At 43.2% G+C, this 25577-nt stretch overlaps 1 protein-coding gene across 1 annotated transcript in view; it reads right to left on the bottom strand.

The window, feature by feature from the left end:
* faf1 (Fas (TNFRSF6) associated factor 1) overlaps positions 1 to 24601 on the bottom strand; it is a 552776-nt gene extending 528175 nt beyond the window's left edge. The window contains exons 1-3 of the mRNA XM_068037154.1: positions 24221 to 24601; positions 10781 to 10849; positions 1081 to 1127 (exon numbers count right to left, since the gene is read on the bottom strand). Of these exons, the coding sequence (XP_067893255.1) occupies positions 1081 to 1127; positions 10781 to 10849; positions 24221 to 24262 (158 nt within the window). The 5' untranslated portion in view covers positions 24263 to 24601. The remainder of the gene's footprint in view (positions 1 to 1080; positions 1128 to 10780; positions 10850 to 24220) is intronic.
* Between the last annotated feature and the right edge of the window lie 976 nt (positions 24602 to 25577).

Raw genomic sequence — 25577 nt, 5'->3', positions numbered from 1 at the left:
CAGTCACCCCTTACACCCCCTCCCTTGCCCACTCACCTTTTCACGCAAGCACAAAAGATGCAACACCTGCTCTTTCACTTCCTCTCTCCTCACCATCCGACGCCCCAAACAATCCTTCCAGGTGAAGCAGTGATTTATGTACTCCTTTCAATTCAGCATACAGTATTCTCTGCGCACAATTTGATTTGCTCTACATTGGGGAGACCAATTGCAGATTGGGCGAGCGCTTAGTGGAACACCTCCGTTCAGTCTGCAAGCGTGACCCTGAGCTTCTTGTTGCCGGTCATTTTAATTCACCACATTGACTTCTCTGCACTCAACCTCCTGCAGTGTTCAAATGAAACTCAACACAAGCTTGAGGAACAGCATCTCATCTTTCAATTAGGCATGTTACAGCCTTCCGGACCCAATATGGAGTCAACAATTTCAGACCGTAACCTCTGTCCCATTTTGTTTCCTTTCTCTTTGCAGGTTTTGGTTTGACTCTTGATTTTCTCGTGTTTTGCTTTTAGATGGCAGCAGTTCATCATTCTGCCATTCACACCTCCAGACATCTCCTTTGTTCCTTTACTTGTCCCATAACCACTTCGTTTGGGCTTGCACAACCAACTCTTTAGTGATCTAATTAATCTCTCCTGTCTTCCACCCTATCACAGACCTTCCCCTTTGTCCTCTTTCCCACTCGCCTCTCCCCTTTCACTTTCTTAAAGCCTATTACATTTCTAACTTTTGCCAGTTCTGATGAAAAGTTATTGAACTGAAACCTTAACACTGTTTCTCTCTTCTACAGATGGTGCCTGACCTGCTGAGAATTTCCAGCATTGTCTGTCTTTATTACATAAATAGAAATGTTTACTAAACATGTATTTCTAACAGAACAATGAAGAGAAAATGCTAAGGACATTTAAACAGAAAGAATCTCAGTTTGGAAAACTCAAGTCTCTGCTCTGGGCTTAGAAATGCAACATTTTCCAAGATAAAATCTTGTGAAAGAAGTGTATATGTCAATATCAGTAAAATTTGTGTTATAGAATTACTGAATTCCTACCATATGAACAAAAGTAAGTAAAGTTTACTCACCTCGGTAAAATACCATTCTCTTGTGGAATTATTCCATTAATAGCCGCCTGTAAATAAATGGCAAAACATCAAAACACATAATTGACGATTTGATAAGGGTTAAAAGAAGCTACTATAGAATGTGTTCCATTCTAGCTCTGGATAGTGACAAAGTGGTAGCAACCAGAGAAATTCTCCCACTGTTCACTTTAGCAAAAGCCCAAAGAAACACTGGAAATAAGCAAATTCTACCCTTTTGTTGCCATATCATTGAATTCCCACACAATTACTTCCAATGAGCCCCACAAATGTTCCAACAAGACTTGCAAGCACAAATGGATTCATGGAATGCAACGGCACTTCTGGTCATTCAGCTCATCATGCTTTAGCCAGCTCTCTGAAATAAAGCCATTAACTTATCCCATTCCGTTACCGTTTTAATTGTCTCTTCCAAATAACTGTCCACTTCATGTCTAATAGCGATTAATAATTATGCAACCACCACGGCTTCTGGAAGCAGATTCCATCTCCTAACAACCCTCTGCATAAACAATTCTAACATTTCCTTTCAGTCTCTGGGGAATGACCTTAAAATATATGCCCTCTAGTTACCAACTCAGTTATCAGTGGAAATCATTTTCCCCTCTTTACCTTAGCAAAAAAAAAAACCTCCCAATTTCATTAGTCAGAAGAGATTCTCAGCTCTAGAGTGGGTATCATCTTAGTAAATTTCTTCTGCATATCCTCAACATCCTTTCTATAAAAAAAAACTTTCCAAAAGTGGACACAATATTGTTACGAATGCCTAACCAATGCTTTCTACAGCATGTTAGCATTACCTCTTCACTTCTCGTGCGAGTAGGTTTGTCTACACCAGGATTGTCCAACAGACAGCCCGCCAAAGGTTTCCATCCAGCCCACGGACGTAAACTGCACTTGGGGCCATTCGTTAACCTCGCCAGGGGTCTAGAACTGGAGATGCAAAACTGCCCTTTGTCGTCTTCTTGCAGACTGGCTTTTTAAAAAACATCTCATGTCAGTTTCACAGCTGACCGTGCCGGACAGCGGCAACAGCTGTCTCCCAACTTTGGACAGATTCAGGGATTTCCGGCAGTCTTTTTTAAAAGATAAACTTAGATTCTGCCCGAAGTTGCGGGACAGCTGTTGCTGCTGTCTGGAACGGTCAGCTGTGAAACGGGTGGGGGCTGCAATTTTTCCCCCTTCAAGTATTTACCCAACTGTATTTTGAAAGTTATTAAATCTGCTTCCACCATCCTTTCAGGCAGTGCATTCCAGATCACAGCAACTTTGTGCAAAAAAAAAGTTTCCTCATGTCGCCTCTGGTTCTTTTGCCAATCAGTTTAAATCTGCATCCTCTGATTATTGACCTTTCTGCTATTAGAGTAAATAACGAGAAACTATCAAAAAAACCATTCATGATTTTGAACACCTGTCAAATCTCCCCTTAACTTTCCCTGCTTTAAGAAAATTAACCCAGCTGCTCAAGTGTCTCCATATTACTCAAGATCCCGCCCCCACCCCCCCCCCCCACAAAATTCCTGGTACCAATCTGAAACTTCTTCTGCACCCTCTCCAAGGCCTTGACATCCTTCCGAAAGTGTGGTGCCCAGCTGAGGCCTAATCAATGTTTCATATAGGTTTAATAGTTTTAGAAATACAGCACTGAAACAGGCCCTTCGGCCCACCGAGTCTGTGCCGACCATCAACCACCCATTTATACTAATCCTAGACTAATTCCATATTCCAACCACATCCCCACCTGTCCCTATATTTCCCTACCACCTACCTATCTTTCTTTGGCCTCCTTATCTCAAGAGACAATGGATACACGCCTGGAGGTGGTCAATTGTTTGTGAAGCAGCGCCTGGAGTGGCTATAAAGGCCAATTCTAGAGTGACAGGTTCTTCCACAGGTGCTGCAGAGAAATTTGTTTGTCGGGGCTGTTGCGCAGTTGGCTCTCCCCTTGCGCCTCTGTCTTTTTTCCTGCCAACTACTAAGTCTCTTCGACTCGCCACATTTTAGCCCCACCTTTATGGCTGCCCGCCAGCTCTGGCGAACGCTGGCAACTGACTCCCACGACTTGTGATCAATGTTACAGGATTTCATGTCGCGTTTGCAGATGTCTTTAAAGCGGAGACATGGACGGCCGGTGGGTCTGATACCAGTGGCGAGCTCGCTGTACAATGTGTCTTTGGGGATCCTGCCATCTTCCACGCGGCTCACATGGCCAAGCCATCTCACGCGCTGCTGACTCAGTAGTGTGTACAAGCTGGGGATGTTGGCTGCCTCGAGGACTTCTGTGTTGGAGATACGGTCCTGCCACCTGATGCCAAGTATTCTCCGGAGGCAACGAAGATGGAATGAATTGAGACGTCGCTCTTGGCTGACATACATTGTCCAGGCCTCGCTGCCATAGAGCAAGGTACTGAGGACACAGGCTTGATACACTCGGACTTTTGTGTTCAGTGTCAGTGTGCCATTTTCCCACACTCTCTTGGCCAGTCTGGACATAGCAGTGGAAGCCTTTCCCATGCGCTTGTTGATTTCTGCATCTAGAGACAGGTTACTGGTGATAGTTGAGCCTAGGTATGTGAACTCTTGAACTACTTCCAGAGCGTGGTCGCCAATATTGATGGATGGAGCATTTCTGACGTCCTGCCCCATGATGTTCGTTTTCTTGAGGCTGATGGCTAGGCCAAATTCATTGCAGGCAGCCGCAAACCTGTCGATGAGACTCTGCAGGCACTCTTCAGTGCGAGATGTTAAAGCAGCATCGTCAGCAAAGAGGAGTTCCCTGATGAGGACTTTCCGTACTTTGGACTTCGCTCTTAGATGCGGAAGGTTGAACAACCTGCCCCCTGATCTTGTGTGGAGGAAAATTCCTTCTTCAGAGGACTTGAACGCATGTGAAAGCAGCAGGGAGAAGAAAATCCCAAAAAGTGTGGGTGCGAGAACACAGCCGTTACATGCCACTCAGGATAGGAAAGGGCTCCTATACTAGGGGCAATTTATAATGGCCAATTAACCTATCAACCTGCAAGTCCTTTGGCATGTGGGAGGAAACCGGAGCACCCGGAGGAAACCCACGCAAACACAGGGAGAACTTGCAAACTCCACATAAGCAGTACCCAGAATTGAACCCGGGTCGCTGGAGCGGTGAGGCTCCATGCCTCTATTCATTACACCAGGAATCCCAAATGCTTTTCTTTAAAATCAGGCTTCAGAACTTGCCCTGCCACTTTCAAAGATTTATGTACACTCCAGATGTCTCCATTCCTGCACCCCCTTTAAAATTCTAACATTTAGTTTATATTGCCTCTTTTCATTCTTCCTATCAAAATATATCTCTTCACACTTCTCTGCGTTAAACTTCATCTGGAATGCATCTGCCCATTTCACCAGTCCATGTCCTCCTAAAGTCTGTTATTATCCTCATTGTTGACTACATTTCAAAGATCCTGGTCATCTTCAAGCTTTGAAATTATGTAATGTAACCTAAGTCCAGGTCATTAATATGCATCAACAAGAGCAATGGCCACACTACCAATCATTGGGGAACACCAGTGTGTAGTTCACTCCAGTCTGAAAATAATCGTTCACCACTACTCTCTGCTTTCTGACTCTTAGCCAATTTTGTATTGATGGTGCCAATGTTTCTTTAATCCCATGGGCTTCAATTTTGTTTACAAGTCCATAATATGATACTTTGTCAAACATCTTTTAAAAGGCCAGATGCACAATAACTGTAATACTCTCATCGACTATCAGGTTAGTCAAATGCTCGCCTATAACAAATCCTGCTGAATTTTTATTTATTAGCCCTCAACTTTCCAAGCAACAATTAAGTTTGTCCTGGATTGTTGTGGTAAAAAGCTTCCCCACCAACATTAGACTGACTGACCTGCAATTGCCAGGTTTATCCCTTTCCTTTAATTTTTTTTTTGAATAGAGTAATATTTTCAATCCTCCAGTCCTCTGGCACCACCCCCATTATCCATGCAGGATTGGAAGATTGTGCCCAAAGCCTTCACAACTTTCACCCTTATTTTCCCTCAATAAACTATACAGACTAAGTGACTATTTACTTTGAGGACTGGCAACCTTTGTATCTATTTTTAATCATATCTATTATCACGAGTACCTTCTCCGTTACGAATGCATTACAGATGTTGCCAAAGTATATTGCCTCCTTTTGATTTCTGATCAGCCCCACCCTTCTACTATTCATATATGTTTATAAAAGACTTGAGTTCCTTTCTTTGATAGCCGCTACTCTATTTTCATACTTCCATTGCCCCTCTTATTCCTGTTTTTATATACATCACTGTACTTTGCGTATTCAGCTCGATTCTTTACGGTGTCATAAGCCTCCATTTCTGTTTCAAAAGAAGTATAAATTGACATGATCTGTTGGAAGGAAGTCAGTGGCCTATTATATTACCTCTATGGTCCAATATAGCTTTCTCCCAAAATAAAACAAAACTAGTAATCCAATCAGACAGTGCTCACAAAATATAAAATACTGACAATCCTGATGATTCAAATTCACTTCAAGACTGCTCGAAGTGTTCAGAAATCACTTGGCAATCTCGAAGAATGAATCCACAAAGTTGCAGAAATGTTATGTAGACCAGATACATAGCTGCATTCAGTATAAACAGGTGCAGGAATAGCAAGACATCTCTACCCCCACCCCCCTTCCCCTCCCCCCCCCCCCCCCCCCCCCACAAAAAAGGAATAAATATGATGCTTCAGTTATTCAGCAAGAAAATACTAAAGCTGTTGCATTAATGCTAGTAGTCGATAAGGTCAAGAATGACAGGAACACTTGCCAAAAATCACTGCCTTTTATCGTCAGGATCTGAAAAGTTTTCTCACTTTCCACTTTCAGCCACTGAAGTCCAGTATGAAAAGATCTTGGGTACTCAGCCTATTTTCAAACATATTATTCCATAATGTAAAGCTGCCACTAACAGCACTGTTGTGTACCTACACCCCAAGGACTGCAACAGTTCAAGAAGGCAACTCACCACCACCTTCTCAAGGGCAATTAGGAATGGGCAATAAAAGCTGGCCTAGCCACACATCCCCCAATGAATAAAAAAATGTTAGCAGTCTCAGATAGATTACAAACATGGTATGAATATTCTTAAGGATAGCAAGTAAAATAAGTTCTGTTCCAAGGTCATACCACTGCCCTAGGTTTCAAAGTTTGTTTAATTAATATTGAAAGAGCACTGAAATGCAAAGTTTCTTATTCAACAACATTTCGTGCTTTATTAAAGCATTACAGTTATGGGCTGTTGAGCTCAACAAGGAGGGTTCAGATTCAAATTTCAGGTACATGTTGAGTTTGACAAGCTCAGTAGGGGTAGGTTGGAAGCTATACAATTGTTCAGTGCCACTGGACTATGGAGGAGAAGAGCACCAAAGTTCCACTCTTGGTCACCACCCTATGATCTCAAATTGGAAAGTGAAGGACAGCATCAGGTTTAGCTGCGATGCACTTGCACTCGCACTCTATGGAAATTAAGATAGACTGGATGAGAATATTGGAACAGCCCTTCCCGCAACAGCTGACTTGTGCCCAGAGGATAAGAACACATGGACCAGTAGCAATATGGTGGAACACAAGAATACTAACCAAATCTACAACAACTACATCAGCAACAACCACATCATAAGATCTAAGAAATAGGAGCAGGAGTAGGCCATTCAGCCCCTTAATCCTGCTCCGCCATTCAAAAAGTTCATGGTTGATCTGACTGCAGCCTTACCTCCACTTTCCTGCTGGCCGCCCATAACCCTAGACTCCCTTGTAGATCAAAAATCTGGCGAACAAGCATCAACAACTTGCACTTATATAGTGCCTTTAACGTAGTAAAGCATCCCAAGGCGCTTCACAGGACTATTATTAGACAAAAATTTGACTTCAAGCCACATAAGAATTCAACCCAGAGAAGTGCGATGTGGTGCATTTTGGGAGGTCAAACAAGGCAAAGGAATACATGATTAATGGGAGAACAGAGGTGCAGAAGGAAGCGAGGGACCTTGCAGTGAATGTCCACAGATCCCTGAAGGTAGCAGAACAGATCGATAAGGTGGTTATGAAGGCATATGGAATCCTTTCCTTATTTGCAGAGGTATAGAATACAAGAGCAGGGAAGTTATGCTGGAATAAAAACAAGAAATGCTGGAAATACTCAGCAGGTCTGGCAGCATCTGTGGAAAGAAAAGCAGAGTTAACGTTTCGGGTCAGTGACCCGAAACGTTAACTCTGCTTCTCTTTCCACAGATGCTGCCAGACCTGAGTATTTCCAGCATTTCTTGTTTTTATTTCAGATTTCCAGCATCCGCAGTATTTTGCTTTTATTTTAGAGGTTATGCTGGAACTGTATAAATTATTGGTTAGGCCACAACCTGAGTACTCTGTCAGTTCTGGTCCCCTAATAACAGAAAAAGGATGTAATTGCACTAGAGGGGGTACAGAGGAGATTTACAAGGATGTTGCCGGGACTTGAAAAATGCAGCTATGAGGAAAGGTTGGATAGGCTGGGATTGTTCTCCTTGGAACAGAGAAGGCTGAGGGGTGATTTGATTGAAATGTACAAAATTGTGAGGGGCCTTGATAGAGTGGATGTGAAGGGCTTATTTACCTTAGCAGAGAGGTCAGTGACTAAGGGGCATAGATTTAAAGTGATTGGTATAAAGAGGAGGGGAGATGAGGAAAATTTATTCACCCAGAAGGTAGTGAAAGAGCAGTAGAGGCAGAAACCATTAACTCATTTAAGAGGCGCCTGAATATGCACCTCAAGCCTGCAGGGCTACGGACCAAATATTGAATGTTGGGATTCGACTCAGTGGCCTGTTTCTCGGCCGGCGCAGACACAATGGGCCAAGCAGCCTCTTTCTGTGCTATAAATGTTCTATGATTTCGATGAGAACATATTCGGACAAGTAACTAAAAGCTTGCACAAAGAGGTAGGTTTTAAAGGGAATGTCTTAAAGGAGCAGAGGGGTTTAGGAAGGGAATTCCAGAACTCCGAGCCTAGGCAAATGAAAGTATGGCTAAGGGTATGGGGATGGATAGCAGCAGTATGCAAGAGGCCAGAACTAGAGAAATGCAGAGATCTCAAAGGGATGGAGGAGGTTTCAGAGTTAGGGTGCAATGAGGCATGGACATATCTGAACACAAGGATGAGAATTTCAAAGAGACTTTGCCAGATCAGGAACCAATTTAGGTCAGTGAGCACAGGAGTAATGGGTAAATGGGACTTTATGCAAATTAGGATAGAGGAAGCAGAATTTTGCTTCATCTCAAGTTTATGGACAGTGGAAGGTCATCCAGGAGAGCACTGGAATAGTCAATGCTCAACTACACTTCACACCCTGCCTCCTGTAAGGGCTCCACTCCATTCTCCCAGTTTTTCCATCTTCGACGCATCTGCTCTGATGATGCTACCTTCCATGACAGCACTTCTGATATGTCTCCCTTTTTCCTCAAAAAAGGATTCCCCCCCCACAACTGTGGTTGACAGGGCCCTCAACAGTGTCCGGCCAATTTCCCACACCTTTACCCTCACCCCTCCCCTCCCTCCCATAACCGCAACAGGATTCCCCTTGTCCTCACTTACCACCCCACCTGCCTCCACATTCAAAGAATCATCCTCCGCCATTTCCGCCACCTCCAGCATGATGCCACTACCAAACGCATATTCCCCTCCCTTCCCGTGTCAGCATTCTGAAGGGATTGTTCCGTCCGCGACACCCCGGCCCACTCCTCCATTACCCCCGCCACCTCATCCCCTTCCCACAGCACCTTCCCCTACAAATGCAGGAGGTGTAATACCTGCCCATTTACCTCTCTACCCAAGGCCCCAAACACTCCTTTCAGGTAAAGCAGCAATTTACTTTTACTTCTTTCAATTTAGTGTACTATATTCGCTGCTCACAATACGGTTTCCTCTACATTGGGGAGACCAAACACAGATTGGGTGACCGCTTTGCAAAACATCTCCACTCAGTCCGTAAGCATCACCCCGAGCTTCCGGTCGCTGGCCATTTCAACACACCACCCTGCTCTCATGCCCACATCTCTGTCCTGGGATTGCTGCAATGTTCCAGCAAACACCAACGCAAACTCAAGGAACAGCATCTCATTTACCAATTAGGCATGCTACAGCCTACCGGACTGAACATTGAGTTCAATAATTTCGGAGCATGATGGGCCCACCATTTTTTTTTTTTTTTAATGTTTATTTTAGTTTGTTTCTACTGTGCCTACCTACTTTTTTTTTTCCATATTTGTTTGAGATCAGGATGTTCATTTTTCTGTCCATTAACACCCTCTCTGTACTAACGCTTTGTCTTTCAGCACACCATCAACATTCCGCATGCCTTTGCTCCATGACCTTCTGGTCAGTTATTCTCTGTGACCTTGACCTATCAAGACCTCCTCTGTTGTTATCTCTTGCCCCACCCCCACTTTACTTGCTTAAAACCTTTTACATTTCTAATATTTGCCAGTTCTGAAGAAGGGTCACTGACCTGAAACATTAACGCTGCTTCTCTCTCCACAGATGCTGCCAGATCTGCTGAGTATTTCCAGCATTTCTTGTTTTTATTTCAGATTTCCAGCATCTGCAATATTTTGCTTTCATTATATTGGAATAGTCACGTCTGGAGGTAAAGGCCTGCTCGGGTCTGGAAAAAAAACCCGACCTGAACCCAACAGAACCACATCGGACCCGAGCCCCACCCGGCCAGAGTCCTTCTATTTTTTCCTCACACCCAACCATAGTGTACTGTACTAGTGTATAGTACCACTGTACATACCACTTTTGGATGAATGGAATGGAAGGAAGTTGCACTGCTGCAGCATGAGCACAATGACGTTATAGAGACGCTCACTCACTCACTGCGCAGACTCAGAGTCTGTGGAGTACTGTGTGTGGCCGACCCGGACCCGGCACAACCTGGACCCGGAAGATTGACCCAACCCAAATCTGACACATGTCGTCAGGTCCAGGTCAGGTAGCAGGCCTTTATCTGGAGGTAACAAAGACATGAATGAGAATTTTAGCAGCAGATGGGTTGAGACAGGGACAGAGACAGGCGACATTATAGAAGTGGAAGTGGGCAGTATTGGTGATGGAGAAGATATGGGGTCAGAAGTTTAGCTGAGGGTCAAATAGGAAGTTGAGGTTGGTTTGTGGCGGTGACAGTAAACAATGGCTATGGTCTTCCCAATATTTAATTGGGAGAATAATTTCTACACATACAATACTGGATGTCAGATGAGCGGTTTAACAAATCAGAGGTAGCAGAGAGGTTGAGACAGTTTGTGGTGAGGTAGAGCTGGATGTTGCACATGTGGAGTCAGAAGTTGTGTTTTCGGATGATGTCACCAGGGACCAGCATGCAGATGAGAAATGGGATAGATACAGATTCATCAGAAATGACTTATGCAGTGCCACCAGATACTGCTATATGTCATGCTTCAGCAACAATACACTCTTACCATAAGTCTGAATTGTCCATGTTCTCCAAGAGTTGAATGGTACAACAAATCAGAGTTACGTTATGTATTTTTTACTTTTCAAGAATGTCAAATTATTGAAAAAGACTTCCTGAAATTACTATAGGATTCAAAATTAAGATTAACTCTTCATTAGTTTCACAACTGCCAATTGGTACTTACCACCAAATCCCAATTATTCTGTTCAAGTAATGTAATAGCTTCATCAATATTTTCAATTCCAGTGCATGCCTAGAAAAGACGAAAAGTAGTGTCTTAAAAGGCAAACATCTGTAAATGTCTCATATAGCAAATGATATTACAACTTTGCATTGTACAACTTGTCTAATCAATCTGCATCATCTAACCTGATGCATCTTTCTAGCATAAAGCATGAAACAAGTCAGTGGGGGGGGCAAAGAGCTCAGGCAGGAGGAGATGCGGGGAAGGTGGAGTGAACACAGCAACTAGATCACTTCTCAACCTTCCAAACTTAAGGAAATAAAATCCAAGTTTATGCAACCTGCCCTCATAATTAAATCAACTGCAACTATTGTATATAACAAACAAAGTGCTGGAAATATACAGGTCAGGCAGCATCTGTGGCATGTTCTGAAAGGTCACATATAGACCTGAAACATTAACTCTGTTTCTCCACAGATGTTGCCTGACTTGCTGTGTATTTCCAGCACTTTTTTTTTTTGATTTCAGATTTCCAGGATCCACAGTATTTTGCTTTTATTGCACAACTGTTGTATCTTGCTTTATATTGTTTACCTTAAATTCATTACACACAAAAAAGGCCACTTATTTATGGCTGTTATTGAATTACACAACTATCCCCACAGCACCAATAAAAATCCAAGATCATTTAATAAAAATGGAACAATTTATTCAGCACCACATGGCATAAACCCATCATTCTAAAGCACAGAACACCCTCCAATTCAGTGTAAGCAAAGCCTCAGGAAAATTATAATAAAGGCCACTTTTTTTTTTAAAATACAGATAATGGAGAGTGTCATGGAACTTCTTCCCCAGAAGCACTAGCAAAACCCTGGAATACCACACAACTAAAACAGAAGTTACTCTGAATCAGTGGTCCTGATAGCACATTGCAAGTTATATGGCATAACTTCCCTGTTTTTTTCTTTTTAAAGAGTATAATGATCCATCTCAAGCAACACAAGAGCAGATAGTCACACACCCATACATTTTAAAACAAAATTGCCGCTGACTGCAAAATTAGCAGTACAGATTGGCTGCCCAACATACAGACAGCCCAATTTACATTTTCACTGATACCAATACCAGTTTCACACTCAAACTACAAGTTGAAGATCTGCTTCTCAATATTTATTCCATATTTAGAAAGACATTAAAAAAAAGGTTGATTTCAATGGGTGATTCCCATTTAGGACAGCATGGTGGTGCTGTGGAACACCAAATCATAGCCCTAAACTGGAACATGAGTAAGAAAACCAAACCTGGGAGTCAGTCTGTATGCTACTGTGCAGAGAGGTGCCACACAGAATGATGTTCTGCAACACACTCTTTGTATAACTAATCCATACAAAAGCAGGAAACAAGCTTTTATGACATCTTATTCCATTCTTACCTATCTAATTGCAGCCAGAGTATCACCTGCAATGGCTTCTCTCCCCACTCCCATATTACCTCTGGTGTCCCCCAGGGATCTATCCCCGAGTCCCTCCCATTTCTTGTCTACATGCTGCCCCTCAGCGACATCTGAAAACAAAGCTTCAGCTTTCACATACTCTAACGACACTCAGCTTTACATAAGCACACAAGAGAAGTAGGCCATTTGCTCCCTCAAGCCTACTCCGCCATTTAATACGATCATGGCTGATCAGATTGTGGCTTTAGCTCACTTTCCTGCCAGTCCCCCATAACCCTCGATTCCCTTGTAGATCAAAAATCTGTCTAACTCAGCCTTGAATACATTCAATGACCCCGCCTCCACTGGTCGCGAGGGAAGAGCATTCCCAAGATTAACGACCCTAAGAAATTCCTCCTTAACTCCATCTTAAAAGGGAGACCCCCTTATTTTGAATGTGCCCCCTAGTTCTAGATTCCCCCATGAGGGGAAACATCCTCTCAGCATCTATACTGTCAAGCTCCCTCGATCTTATATGTTTCAAGATCACCTCTCATTCTTCTGAACTCCAATGAGTATAGGCCCAACCTTTCCTCATAAGACAACCCCTTCATCCCAGAAATCAGCCGAGTGAACCTTTTCTGAACTACTGCGAATGCTAGTATGGAGACCAAAACTGTACACAGTACTCTAGGTGCAATCTCACCAATGCCCTGTGTAGTTGCAGCAAGACTTGCTTACTTTTATACTCCATTCCCCTTGCAATAAATGCCAACATTCCATTTTCCTTCTTAATTACTTGCTGTACCTGCATGCCAACTTTGTGATTGATGTACAAGGACACCCAGATCCCTCTGTACCACAGTATTTTCAGTCTCTCCATGTAAATAATATTCTGCTTTTCGATTCTTCCTGCCAAAATGGATAACCTCACATTTTCCCACATTATATTTCATGTGCCAAATTATTGCCAGTTCACTTAACCTATCTATATCTCTTTGCAAGCACTTTACATCCTCCTCCCAAATTGCATTCCTAGCTATCATTGTAGCATCCACAAATTGGGCTAGAATGCACTCTGTCCTTTTGTCCAAGTCATTAATATTGTTATGACCAAGGCAGGAGTAATGCACCGTTAAATCAGTCCCACTACTGCACAGTTCATAGCACATCAAATAAAAAGTTTCCTACCTACCAAAGACTAGCCAAATTAAAACACTATTTCCCCCCCAGAATTAAGCATGCCAAACCAGGTTTCTTTAAACATTAACCATTTATTAGAAAAGAAATAATTAGGTCTTAATTACCAAGATAAATCTGTATACGAGAAAACTCCTTAATCCCCACACACACACACCCCTCACTCCCCCACCCCCGGGCACGCACACACACTGTTTCAAAACGGTGTTTTGCATTACAACTGTTTCGAAGGAATAATAAATAATTGAGATTCACATTCAGGTAGGATGTTTTCAATATCGTGAGGTGTCCTAGAGTCGAATAGTCAGATGCCACTTGAAGTCTCCTCAGGTGAGGCTGATGAACAGTCTGTGATGGGTAGGTGTTAACGGCAATTTAATTGCAGCAGGCGTCACACAGGTCTTCCATCAGGGGTGCAGCAACAGATCTGCTTGGGTTTTGTCTAGCAGAAGAATTCTTCAGAGTTCAGTACTTCTTAGATCACAGGAGGCAGCAGGAATCTCACTGGATGCAGAAATTCTTCAGAGACCGGAGGCAACAGGAATCTGCCACGTTTCAAATGCAGGATTCCTTTTCAAGAGATGAGAGTCTCCTTTACAGACAGGAAGCACCTTTCTGGGTCTTTTCTCTCTTGCTACGGGCAAGTCAAGCAAAGATTTCAAATGCCTACCATTTGTCCAATTCAAACGCTTTTAAAGGTTCCAAAGTGAAAAAAAGAACCTTCCTGAACATGGTCACATGTCCAGGTACAGTGTCTCCCCAGTTTAAAAGCTGCTCTGAAGAAAGGTCAAACCCCTGTGATTGCCATGAAACTGCTGACCTTCTTGTCCTTTTACAAGTTTAACTTCCTTTCAATCCCCATAAAGTTCACTTTTGTTCTGAACTTCCTTTCAAAACATTGCAGGAATTCCAATTATTTTCACAGGTGTCTTTCACTGAGCAAAATGCTTTTTTTTCAGTTTTTTTTTTAAATACATAGAAATCCAAGATTTTAGCACAAAAAAAAAACCTTTTGTGACAATATAGATTGTAAATAGTTGAGGCCCCAGCACTGATCCTCGTGGTACCCCACTAGTTAGTTTGCCAACCTGAAAATGACCCATTTATGGAAACTCTGTTTCCTGTTAGTTATCCAATCTTCTATCCATGCTATATATTACTCCCAACACCATGAGCTCTTTATCTTGTGTAGTAACCTTTTATGTAGCACCTTATTGAATGCATTTTGGAAATCCAAATGCACTACTACAAAACTAAACGGTCAGGGGGTTGGGAGCCTCAGAGGGAGCTCAGAATGGAGGGAAGCAAAACTAGCAACTTGTCTGGGATGTGGGAACCAGCAGCAAGTATTCGAGAGGAATACCAAGGTGCTATCTATCTCCCCCAGTATTCTGTGCACAAGAGTAGGGAATAGTACATTAATAGGTGGGGTCAGAGTAAGGGAGAAAGTAATAAAGTCTGCATCAGGTTTAATGTACATGAATGCGTGGAGTGCGGTTAACAAGACTGAAGGTAGAGGCACAGATTGCCATGTGGAAATATGATGTTGTAGCTATAACAGAGACAGGCACTAAAGGGGTTTAAAATTGATAAAGAGAAAGTATTGGATAGGCTGTCTGTTAAAGTGGATAAAACACCAGGGCCAGATGAGATGCATCCAAGGATACGGAGGAAAGAGAAGGTGGAAATCGCAGGGGCATTGGCCATAATTTTTCAGTCTTCCATAGACTCAGGGGTGGTGCCAAAGGACTGAAGAATTGCAAACATTACACCCTTGTTCAAAATAAAGTGTAAAGATGAGCCCAGCAACTACAGGCCAGTCAGTTCAACTTCAGTGGTAGGTAAACTTCTAGAAAAAATAATTCAGAACAAAATCAAGTCACATGGACAAATGCGAGTTAATTAAAGAAAGCCAGCATGGATTTCTTAAGGGAAAATCACGTTTAATTAACTTCTGGAGTTTTTTGAGAAGTTAAGAGAGAGGGTTGATGAGGGCAATGCTGTTGATGTGGGGTACATGGACTTCCAAAATGCATTTCATACAGTGCCACACAATAGACTTGTGAGCAAACCTGTAGCTCATGGAATAAAAGGGACAGTAACAACATGGATACGAAATTGGCTGAGTGACAGGAAAACCAAGAGTAGCGGTTAATGGATGTTTTTCAGGCTGGAGTAAGGTTTGTTGTGGAGTTCCCCATGGATCAGTGTCAGGACCCTTGCTTTTCTGATATATATTAATGACTGAGACATTAGTGTACAGGGCACAATATCAAAGTTTGCCGATGAAATGAAACTTGGAAGCATTGTGAACTGTGGGGAGGATAGTGTCGAACTTCAAAAGGACATAGACAAGTTGGTGGAATGGGCAGACAGGTGGCAGATGAAGTTCAATGCAGAGAAATGTGAAGTAATTCATTTTAGTAGGAAGAACATGGAGAGACAATATAGAATAAAGGGTGTATATGTGTATAAGTCATTGAAGGTGGCAGGACAGGTTGAGAGATAAAGCATCCAGTATCCTGGCCTTTAATAATAGGGGCATAGAGTACAAGAGCAAGGAAGTTATGTTGAACTTGTCTAAGACACTAGTTCGGCCTCAGCTGTTGTATTGCGTCCAATTCTGGGCACCGCACTTCAGGAAAGACGTGAGGGCATTGGAGAGAGTACAGAAAAGATTCACGAGAATGGTTCCAGGGATGAGGAATTTCTATTATGAAGAGAAATTGGAGAAGTTAGGACTGTTTTCCTTGAAGAGAAGGTGGAGAGATGATTTTGAATACATTTATCAGATCATGAGGGGTCTGGACAGAGTAGATAGATAGACACAGTGGTTAGCACCGCAGCCTCACAGCTCCAGCGACCCAGGTTTCATTCTGGGTACTGACTGTGCGGAGTTTGTAAGTTCGCCCCGTGACCTTGTGGGTTTCCGCCAGGTGCTCCGGTTTCCTCCCACAGCCAAAGACTTGCAGGTTGATAGGTAAATTGGCCATTATAAATTGCCCCAAGTATAAGTAGGTGAAACTGAGGGAAGGTGGGGATGTGGTAGGAATATGGGATTAATGTAGGATTAGTATAAATGGGTGGTTGTTGGTCGGCACAGACTCGGTGGGCCGAAGGGCCTGTTTCAGTGCTGTATCTCTAAATAAATAAATAAATAAATAAAAACTGCAAAAGGTTCGAGAATGAGGGCTTAGATTTAAAGTACGTGGTAAGAGAAGCAAAACGGACATGAGGAAAAACTTTTTCTCGCAGCGAGTGGCTGAGGTTTGGAATGCACCAGCTGAGAACGTGGTGGAGGCAGGTTCAAAAGGGAATTAGACTGTTATATGAAAAAGGAAGAATGTGCAGGCTAACAGGGAGAAGGCAGGGGAATGGAACTGAAGGAGTTGCTCTTTGAGAGAGCCAGTGCAGACGTGGGCCGAATGGCCTCCTTCTGCGCTGTAACAATTCTGTGATCTACTGGCTCCCCTTTATCCACCATGCAAGTTCCATCCTCAAAACAACTCTAATAAATTGGTCAAACACAATTTCCCTTTCAAAAAACCATGTTGTCGCTGCTTGACTACAGTATGATTTTCTAAATGTCCTGCTACTACTTCCTTCATAATGGATTCCATCATTTTCCCACTGACAGATATTAGGTTAACTGGTCTAGAGTTTCCTACTTACTGTCACCCCACTTTCTTGAATAGAGGTGTTACCATAACCCAGCATAACTAGGGCTGTAGATAGGGCTTTAAACTAAATAGTGGGGGGAGGGTTCAGTTGCATGGAAAAATAGCAAGTTAAAGGTTAGTGGTGAGGCTAATTGTTACCAGAAAATAAAAAGGGACAGAACGTGTGAACATCATATTGCACCAAGGAGTCATACATGAGTAGGGAAATTTAATAGAACAAACTTAAAGGCTTTGTATCTGAATGCACGAAGCATTCGGAATAAATGAGTTAACAGCACAAAGAGAGACAAATGGGTCTGAGTTAGTGGCGATTACTCAGACGTGGTTGCAGGGAAACCAGGTCTGGGAACTGAATATCCAAGGGTACTCAGTATTTCGGAAGGATAGGCAGGAAGGAAAAGGAGGTGGTGTAGCTTTGTTAGTGAAGGAAGAGATCAGTGCTGTAGTCAGAAACGACATAGGCGCTGAAGATCAAGGCGTAGAATCAGTCTGGGTAGAAATAAGAAATAGCAAGGGAAAGAAGTCACTGGTAGGAGTAATTTATAGGTCCCCAAACAGTAGATCCGCAGTGGGGCACAGTATAAACCGGGAAATACTGGGGGCTTGTAAGAACAGTACAGCAATAATCATGGGTGATTTTAATATGCATATAGACTGGATTAGTCAAATTGGCAAGGAAACCTCGAGGGAGAGTTCATTGAATGTATTAGAGATTGTTTTTTGGAGCAATATGTTGTGGAACCAACCACGGAGCAGGCTATTCTAGATTTGGTGTTGTATAATGAGGTGGGATTAATAAATGATCGCATTGTTAAAGATCCTCCAGGGAAAAGTGATCATAGCATGCTAGAATTTCAAATTCAGTTTGAGGGCGAGTCCCACACGAGCGTTCTGGAGTTAAACAAAGGGTAATTATATAGGCACGAGGACAGATTTGGCCCTAGTGGACTGGGCAGGAAGACTACACGGTAGAACAGGTGACGAGCAGTGGCAGATGTTTAAGGAGATATTCAGTTTATCTCAACTAAAATATATTCCGGAGAGGAAGAAAGATTGTAAGGGGGGGGGGAAAACAAACATACATGGCTAAGCAGGGAAGTTAAAGGACAACATAAAGACAAAAACTAAGGCATACCATATTGTAAAGGCCAGTGGCAGACTGGAAGATTGAGAAACTTTTAAAGATCAACAAAAGGTTACTAAAAAAGTAATAAGAGCAAAGGTAAATCATGAAAGAAAACTACTGCAAAATATAAAAACGAATAGCAAAAGCTTCTATAAGTATATAAAAGGGAAGACAGTAGCTAAAGTGAAGGCTGGTCCCTTGGAGGATGAGACTGGGGAGTTAATAGAAGGGAACACAGAAATGGCTGAAACACAATCAGTGTTTTGCTTCAGTTTTCACAGTGGAGGACACTAGTACCATCCCAATAGTATCAGGTAATGCAGAAGTTACAGAAAGGGAGGAACTTAGAACAATCACTAGGGAAAAAGTACTGAGCAAACTATTGGGGTTGAAGGCAGACAAGTCCCCAGGGCCTGATGGCCTACATCCTAGGGTCTTAAAGGAAGTGGCAGCAGAGATAGTGGATCCATTGGTTATAATATTCCAAAATTCCCTGGATGCGGGAAAGGTTCCAGTGGATTGGAAAAATGCTAATATAACGCCCTTATTCAAAAAGGGAGGGAGGCAGAAAATAGGAAACTACAGACCAGTTAGTTTAACATCTGTCGTTGGGAAATAGTTAGAATCCATTATTAAGGAAGTAATAACAGGACATTTAGAAAGTCAAAACGCAATCCATCAGAGTCAGCACGGTTTTATGAAGGGTACATTGTGTTTGACTAATTTGCTAGAGTTCTTCGAAGCTGTAACAAGCACAGTGGATAATGGAGATCCTGTAGACGTAATTTATCTGGACTTCCAGAAGGCATTTGATAAGGTGCCACACAAAAGGTTAATACACTAGGCAAGTTCACATGGGGTTAGGGGCAAATTATTAGCTTGGATAAAGGATTGACTAACCAACAGAAAACAGAGAGTCGGGATAAAATCAAAATCAAATGGGTCTTTTTCTGGTTGGCAAGATGTAACTAGTGGGGTGCCACAGGGTTCGGTCCTCGGGCCCAACTATTTACAATCTATATAAATGACTTGGATGCAGGGATAGAAGGTACTATAGCCAGATTTGCAGATGACACAAAAATAGGTGGGACAGTAAGTTGCAATAAAGAAATAAGAAATTTACAAACGGATATGGATAGATTAGATAAATGGGCCAAAATTTGGCAGATGGATTTTAACGTGGATAAGTGTGAAGTTATCCATTTTGGTCAGAAGATTAGAAAGGCAAATTATCTAAATGGGAGAGAAACTGCAGAGTACTTCGATGCAGAGGAATCTGGGTGTCCTCATGCATGAATCACAGACAAACTAGTTTGCAGGTACAGCAGGTGATAAGGAAGGCAAATAGAATTTTGGCATTTATTGCTAAAGAAATAGAATATAAAAGTAGGGAAGTGTTGCTGCAACTGTACAAGGCATGAGTGAGACCGCAACTGGAGTATCGCGTACAGTTTTGGTCCCCTTACTTGAGAAAGGATGTAGCTGCATTGGAGGCAGTTCACAGGAGGTGCACAAGATTGATTCCAGAGATTGGGGGGCTTGTCTTATGAAGAGAGATTGAGCAGTTTAGGCCTTTACTCTCTGGATTTTAGAAGAATGAGAGGAGATCTAATTGAGATATATAAGATGATAAAGGGGATTGAGAAAGTAGACAGAGAGGATGTTTCCTCTTGTGGGGCAATCTAGAACGAGAGGTCATGGTTTTAAATCTGCTACCCCTTATCCTAAAACTGAGATGAGGAGAAATTACTTCTCTCAAAAGGGTCATGAATCTGCGGCATTCACTACCCCAGAGTGCGGTGGATGCAGGGACATTCAGTAAATTTGAGGAGATAGACAGATTGTTAATTAGAAATGGGTTGAAGGGTTATGGAGAACAGTGAGGAAAGTAGAGTTGAGGCCAAGATGAGATCAGCCATGATCGTATTGAATGGCGGAGCAGGCTCAAGGGGCTGAATTGCCTACTCCTGCTCCTAGTTCTTATGTTCCTCACCACCTCTCGACTCCTCCACTGTCAAATCAGATTGCTTGTCCAACATCCAATACTGGAGAAATTTCCTCCAATTAAATATTGAGAGGACTGAAACCATTGTCTTCCTTCCTTACTACAAAACGCTGTTCCCTAACTACAGAATACATCCTTCTCCCTGGCAACTGAAGTTGAACCAGACTGTACGCAACTTGTGTCATATTTGATCCCAAGATGAGCGCCGGACCACTTATCCACGTCACTCCTCCTATTTCCACCTCTGTAACATCATTTGACTAGCCCCTACTTCAACTCGTCTGCTGCTAAAACCATCATCCATGCTTTTGTTGCCTCTAAACTTGACTGTTCCAATGCACTCACGGCCTGCCTCCTACAGTCTGCTCTCCATAAACTTGAAGTCATTGAAAATTCTGCTGCCAGTGCCTTTACTCACACCAAGTACTGTTCACACATCATCTCTGTGCTTGCTGACCTACACTAGCTCCCAGCTAAGCAACGATTTGATTTTAAAATTCTCCTAATTTTCAAATCCCTCCACAGTCTCACCCCTCCCTATTTCTATAACCTCCTCCAGCCCCATATCCCTCCATGATATCTGAGCTCCTCTAATTCTGACATCTTGAGCATTCCCAATTTTATTTGCCCCACCACTAGTGGTCATGCCTTCAGTTGCCTAGCCCCAAGGCTCTGCAATTCCCTCCCTAAATCTCTCCATCTCTTTTTTCCTGTAGATATTCCTTAAAACCTACCTCTTTGACCAAGCTTTCAGCCAGCTGCCCTGATAGCACCTTATGTAGCTTGGTGTCAAATTTTGCTTTATAATGCTCCTATGACCTGCCTTGGGATGTTTTGTTATGTCAAATGTGCTATATAAATACAAGGAGTTGTCATTAAGATACAAAGAGGGAGAGACTGCACAGGGACAGAATCAAGTGGGGGCTCTGGGAGAATCTGATTCAAATATGGTATCCTGAGCAATTTTACACCAAGATTCAATCTTTACTGGTCCCTTTGAAACAGAAGGATAACTAAGAGTAAGTACTCAACCAGTATTCTTGATTTCCTCTGAAAAACACAAATCTGGAACTGAATCTAATGACTTCAAGTGGTGTCAAAGGATGATTAATGTAATGTCTTTATGAGTGGGCCAAGAATGACGACAATAACAACTGACTTTTTCATTCATTCAAGTAATATTCTAGCACTGTCCATAAAATATATTTACTACATATCAAATGTAGAACAAAGCATATTCCATGGAATTTATACCAGGCAAATTCCAATTGAACCATAATGCCAAACTCATGCTGAGTGCAATCTCGTTCAAATCATCAAGCAATATCAGTTTACCAACCTTGTTTCCAAGTTATGGAGTTTGATAAGGCAGTTGTTTCAAGAAAAAAAAAACAGTATGAGATACTCAGCGTTGTAAATAGGGGCATTGAATACAAAAACAAGGAAGTCATGCTCAACCTTTACAAATCACTGGTTAGGCCTCAGCTGGGGTACTGTGTACAATTCTGGGCACCTTAGAAAGGATGTCAAGGCCTTGAAGAGGGTACAAAGGAGCTTTAACAGGATGATAGGAGCCATAAGGGATTTCAGTTCTGTGGAACGATTGCAGAAGCTGGGATTGTTCCCCTTCGAGAAGAGGTTAATGGGAGACCCAACAGAGATATTCAAAATTATGAGGCTTTGATAGTTTTTTTTCTTTGCTCTGTTCATTCTGGCGTGTGGGTCAGCAACCAGAGGTCATAATTTAAAATAACTGGCAAAAGAACTGTAAGGGAAATGATTTTTTTTTCCTTACACAGTGTTGTTAAGCTTGCGAATGAAATACCCGAGAAGATGGTGGAAGCAGATCCCATAGGAACTTTCCAAAGGACACATACTTGAAGAGGACTAATTTGCAGGGTTATGGGCCTAAATGCTGGAGGCCGTGCCTTCAGCTGCCCAGGCCCTAAACCCCTCTACCCTCCTTTCCTGCTTTAAGATGCTCCTTAAAAGCTACCTCTTTGGCCAAGCTGTAGAGGTGCTACATAAAGACTAGTTGTTGTCGTCAATTTCAAAGAGCTGGCACAGACACAACAGACAAAGAATCTTGCAGCACACAATAAAGGGCTATGATTTCCCTTCCAGGGCCCCTCCTCTTTTTTTCATGTCCTCTCCTCTAACTCACACTCCTCCTTCCCACCATTCTCCATTCACTGTCCTGGTCCCCTTCCTACTTACGCCATCCACCTCCCCTGAAGCTTAGCATACTGATGTACTGTTTCCAGCAGTGTGGCAGCTTCCTCTGGATTTCAGCCCTGCTTTGTTGTCTTCAACAGAGTTCTTCCCTACCCTACTCTTCTTTCCCCTACTAAAAACTCAGTACAGACCAAGGATTAAAGACCACAGACCTCCCTAGTCTGCAAGGCTCTGTTGTGCACAAGAATTACATTTACTAACTGAGCCATTGTGAAACCAAGGATCAGGGTGCTTTTGGTACAACTGATAAATTTATCCATAATAACCCATATAAAGGTATTTACTAGACCCACAAAAGTATTACATAGCTCCATATTTTAAGTGGGTGAAGCAAGGCTACTCAATAAAACTAAAACGTCAAGCAGAGTCATCCACACACGCTCTACCTACCACCCACCCAAGAACAAAAGCTGCTTTGATTCCATGTAGCTACAAGATAGATAATTGGCTTGACTCCAAGCAATGCTTTAAGGATGAACAATAGGAGATACATTTCCTCTTCCTCTCTACATTTGGGGGAGCAACTTGTCCCAACTCAGCAACTTGTATTTTCACCTGCTTTTCTCGCCCCTCAATCATATCAATCCCATAACAATCTCAAACAAATAGCTGGCATAGACATGATAGGCCAAGTGGTTTTCTTCTCCATTGCAAACTTCTGCAGCTCTATAATCAATAGCCAAAATAAATTGTAAATTACTGGAAAGAAGCTGAACACATGACATTTTCATATTCCCTCCAAAACGTTGAGTTTTCTGTCTAAACTTCAACTTTCACCAGTGTCACAAATGCTGACAGATCCTCTAATAAGCCAGAATGATTTTAAAGGAATCAGTAAATTATTAGGACCAGAAATATTTTACATCACATCATTAGGTGCAGTTCACCAATTCACTCATATTTTAGCAGCTTGCCAAATAAAAAATGTTAAATAGTTGACATTAAAATAGCAAGTACTTGCATTTTGACAGATGATTTCAAAGCCCCACTAAGTGTTAATGTACCTAAACAGATTTATGGTTTTGTGATATGGAACGTTGTTTCAGTAAAATATTTTGAACTTACTATAAACATTTTATATTTGAACCTACAGAATTGATTTAGATCACAAAACGCTAATATCTAATTCTCAAACATAAAATGTAGCAATTGCCCCAGACATTGTATATAGGTTACAAAAAGGGATGAAGCCTAAATCACTTCAATGAAAGATCTACATAAACTGATTAGTTACATGGAACTAAACATCTATCCATAAATTTAGAGACTATTCAGCCAAGTCTTGTTGCACCTTGGTCTACAGCTATTAAGAATTTAATACAGCAGAATCTCCACCCCCACAAAAACGCAAAGGTTACATATCCCTGTCAACAAGTGATGAACTGTATGAGGGGCACCTTACGCACTGTCGCCTGTGCATCCCGTGATGCTTGAGCTGCTGCCTTCAGTCAACAAACTACTATATAATTGCGTGTGAATTGTATTTAACAAACTAAAATGTCCTTGAGACATGAGCAAATTCCACCATACCCGTTAGATATAACGTTTTTAAAGACACATGAATGGCAAAGAATGGGGTCAACTACATCTTCCTATACTGCATTTAAGACCCACAACATGTGGGCAATTATTTACATGACAACCAGGTAACCGGTCCAAGACATCCGCCATTTAACACAAAACAGATAGTAAAGTTTCCCGTTCATCCACAATTCGTTAAACAAAGCGTGAGAAAATTCTTTGAAAACATCGAATGCACCTGAAAGTCGGCGAGAATCATTTCTCGGTTCATGGCCGCCATTCTGCTGCTTCTTTCAACTCTGCTCGGCTGCTGAAGAGGGAGGGAGTTCGGCTCTCATCAAACTTCCCCAAGCAAAGAATGAATGCAAATACCGGCATTTAAAAAGCCTAACTCGCTGTACATTTAATCTCCAACTACCATCTGAAACAACTGAACACACAGTTACGTTCTGCTGTTTTTTAAAGGAAACAAATTTTTGTCACTCCCCCCGTTAAGAATGAGCTTTTCCTCATCACTTTACGGCACCGAGGTTCACTAAATTTGCTTGTCACGCTGTCGTGAAGGGAAATAAACGTCTTGTTTATGGCAGTTGTCCACGTGACGCAGCTGTCAAAACTGCTTTCGGTCCCGTTATTGTTGAGAAGCTTTCCCGGTACAGGCTGCAGACCAACCCCTCCCCCACCCTGTCCCGGTACAGGCTACAGATCAACCCCTCCCCCACTCCCGGTACAGGCTGCAGACCAACCCCTCCCCCACCCGGTACAGGCTACAGACCAACCCCTCCCCCACTCCCGGTACAGGCTACAGACCAACCCCTCCCCCACTCCCGGTACAGGCTGCAGACCAACCCCTCCCCCACCCGGTACAGGCTACAGACCAACCCCTCCCCCACTCCCGGTACAGGCTACAGACCAACCCCTCCCCCACACCCGGTACAGGCTGCAGACCAACCCCTCCCCCACTCCCCGTCCCAGTACGGGATGCAGACCAACCCCTCCTCCACTCCCTGTCCCGGTACGGGGTGCAGACCAACCCCTCCCCGTCCCAGTACGGGATGCAGACCAACCCCTCCCCCACTCTCTGTCCCGGTACGGGATGCAGACCAACCCCTCCCCCACTCTGTCCCGGTACGGGATGCAGACCAACCCCTCCCCCACTCGCCGTCCCAGTACGGGGTGCAGACCAACCCCTCCCCCACTCTGTCCCGGTACGGTGTGCAGACCAACCCCTCCCCCACTCCCTGTCCCGGTACGGGATGCAGACCAACCCCTCCCCCACTCGCCGTCCCAGTACGGGGTGCAGACCAACCCCTCCCCCACTCTGTCCCGGTACGGGGTGCAGACCAACCCCTCCCCCACTCCCTGTCCCGGTACGGGATGCAGACCAACCCCTCCCCCACTCCCCGTCCCGGTACGGGATGCAGACCAACCCCTCCCCCACTCCCTGTCCCGGTACGGGGTGCAGACCAACCCCTCCCCCACTCCCTGTCCCGGTACGGGCTGCAGACCAACCCCTCCCCCACTCTGTCCCGGTACGGTGTGCAGACCAACCCCTCCCCCACTCCCTGTCCCGGTACGGGATGCAGACCAACCCC

Source organism: Heterodontus francisci, chromosome 8, assembly GCF_036365525.1.
Source record: "Heterodontus francisci isolate sHetFra1 chromosome 8, sHetFra1.hap1, whole genome shotgun sequence".
Classification (NCBI taxonomy): Eukaryota; Metazoa; Chordata; class Chondrichthyes; order Heterodontiformes; family Heterodontidae; genus Heterodontus; species Heterodontus francisci.
This window is presented reverse-complemented; position numbering and strand designations above follow the sequence as displayed.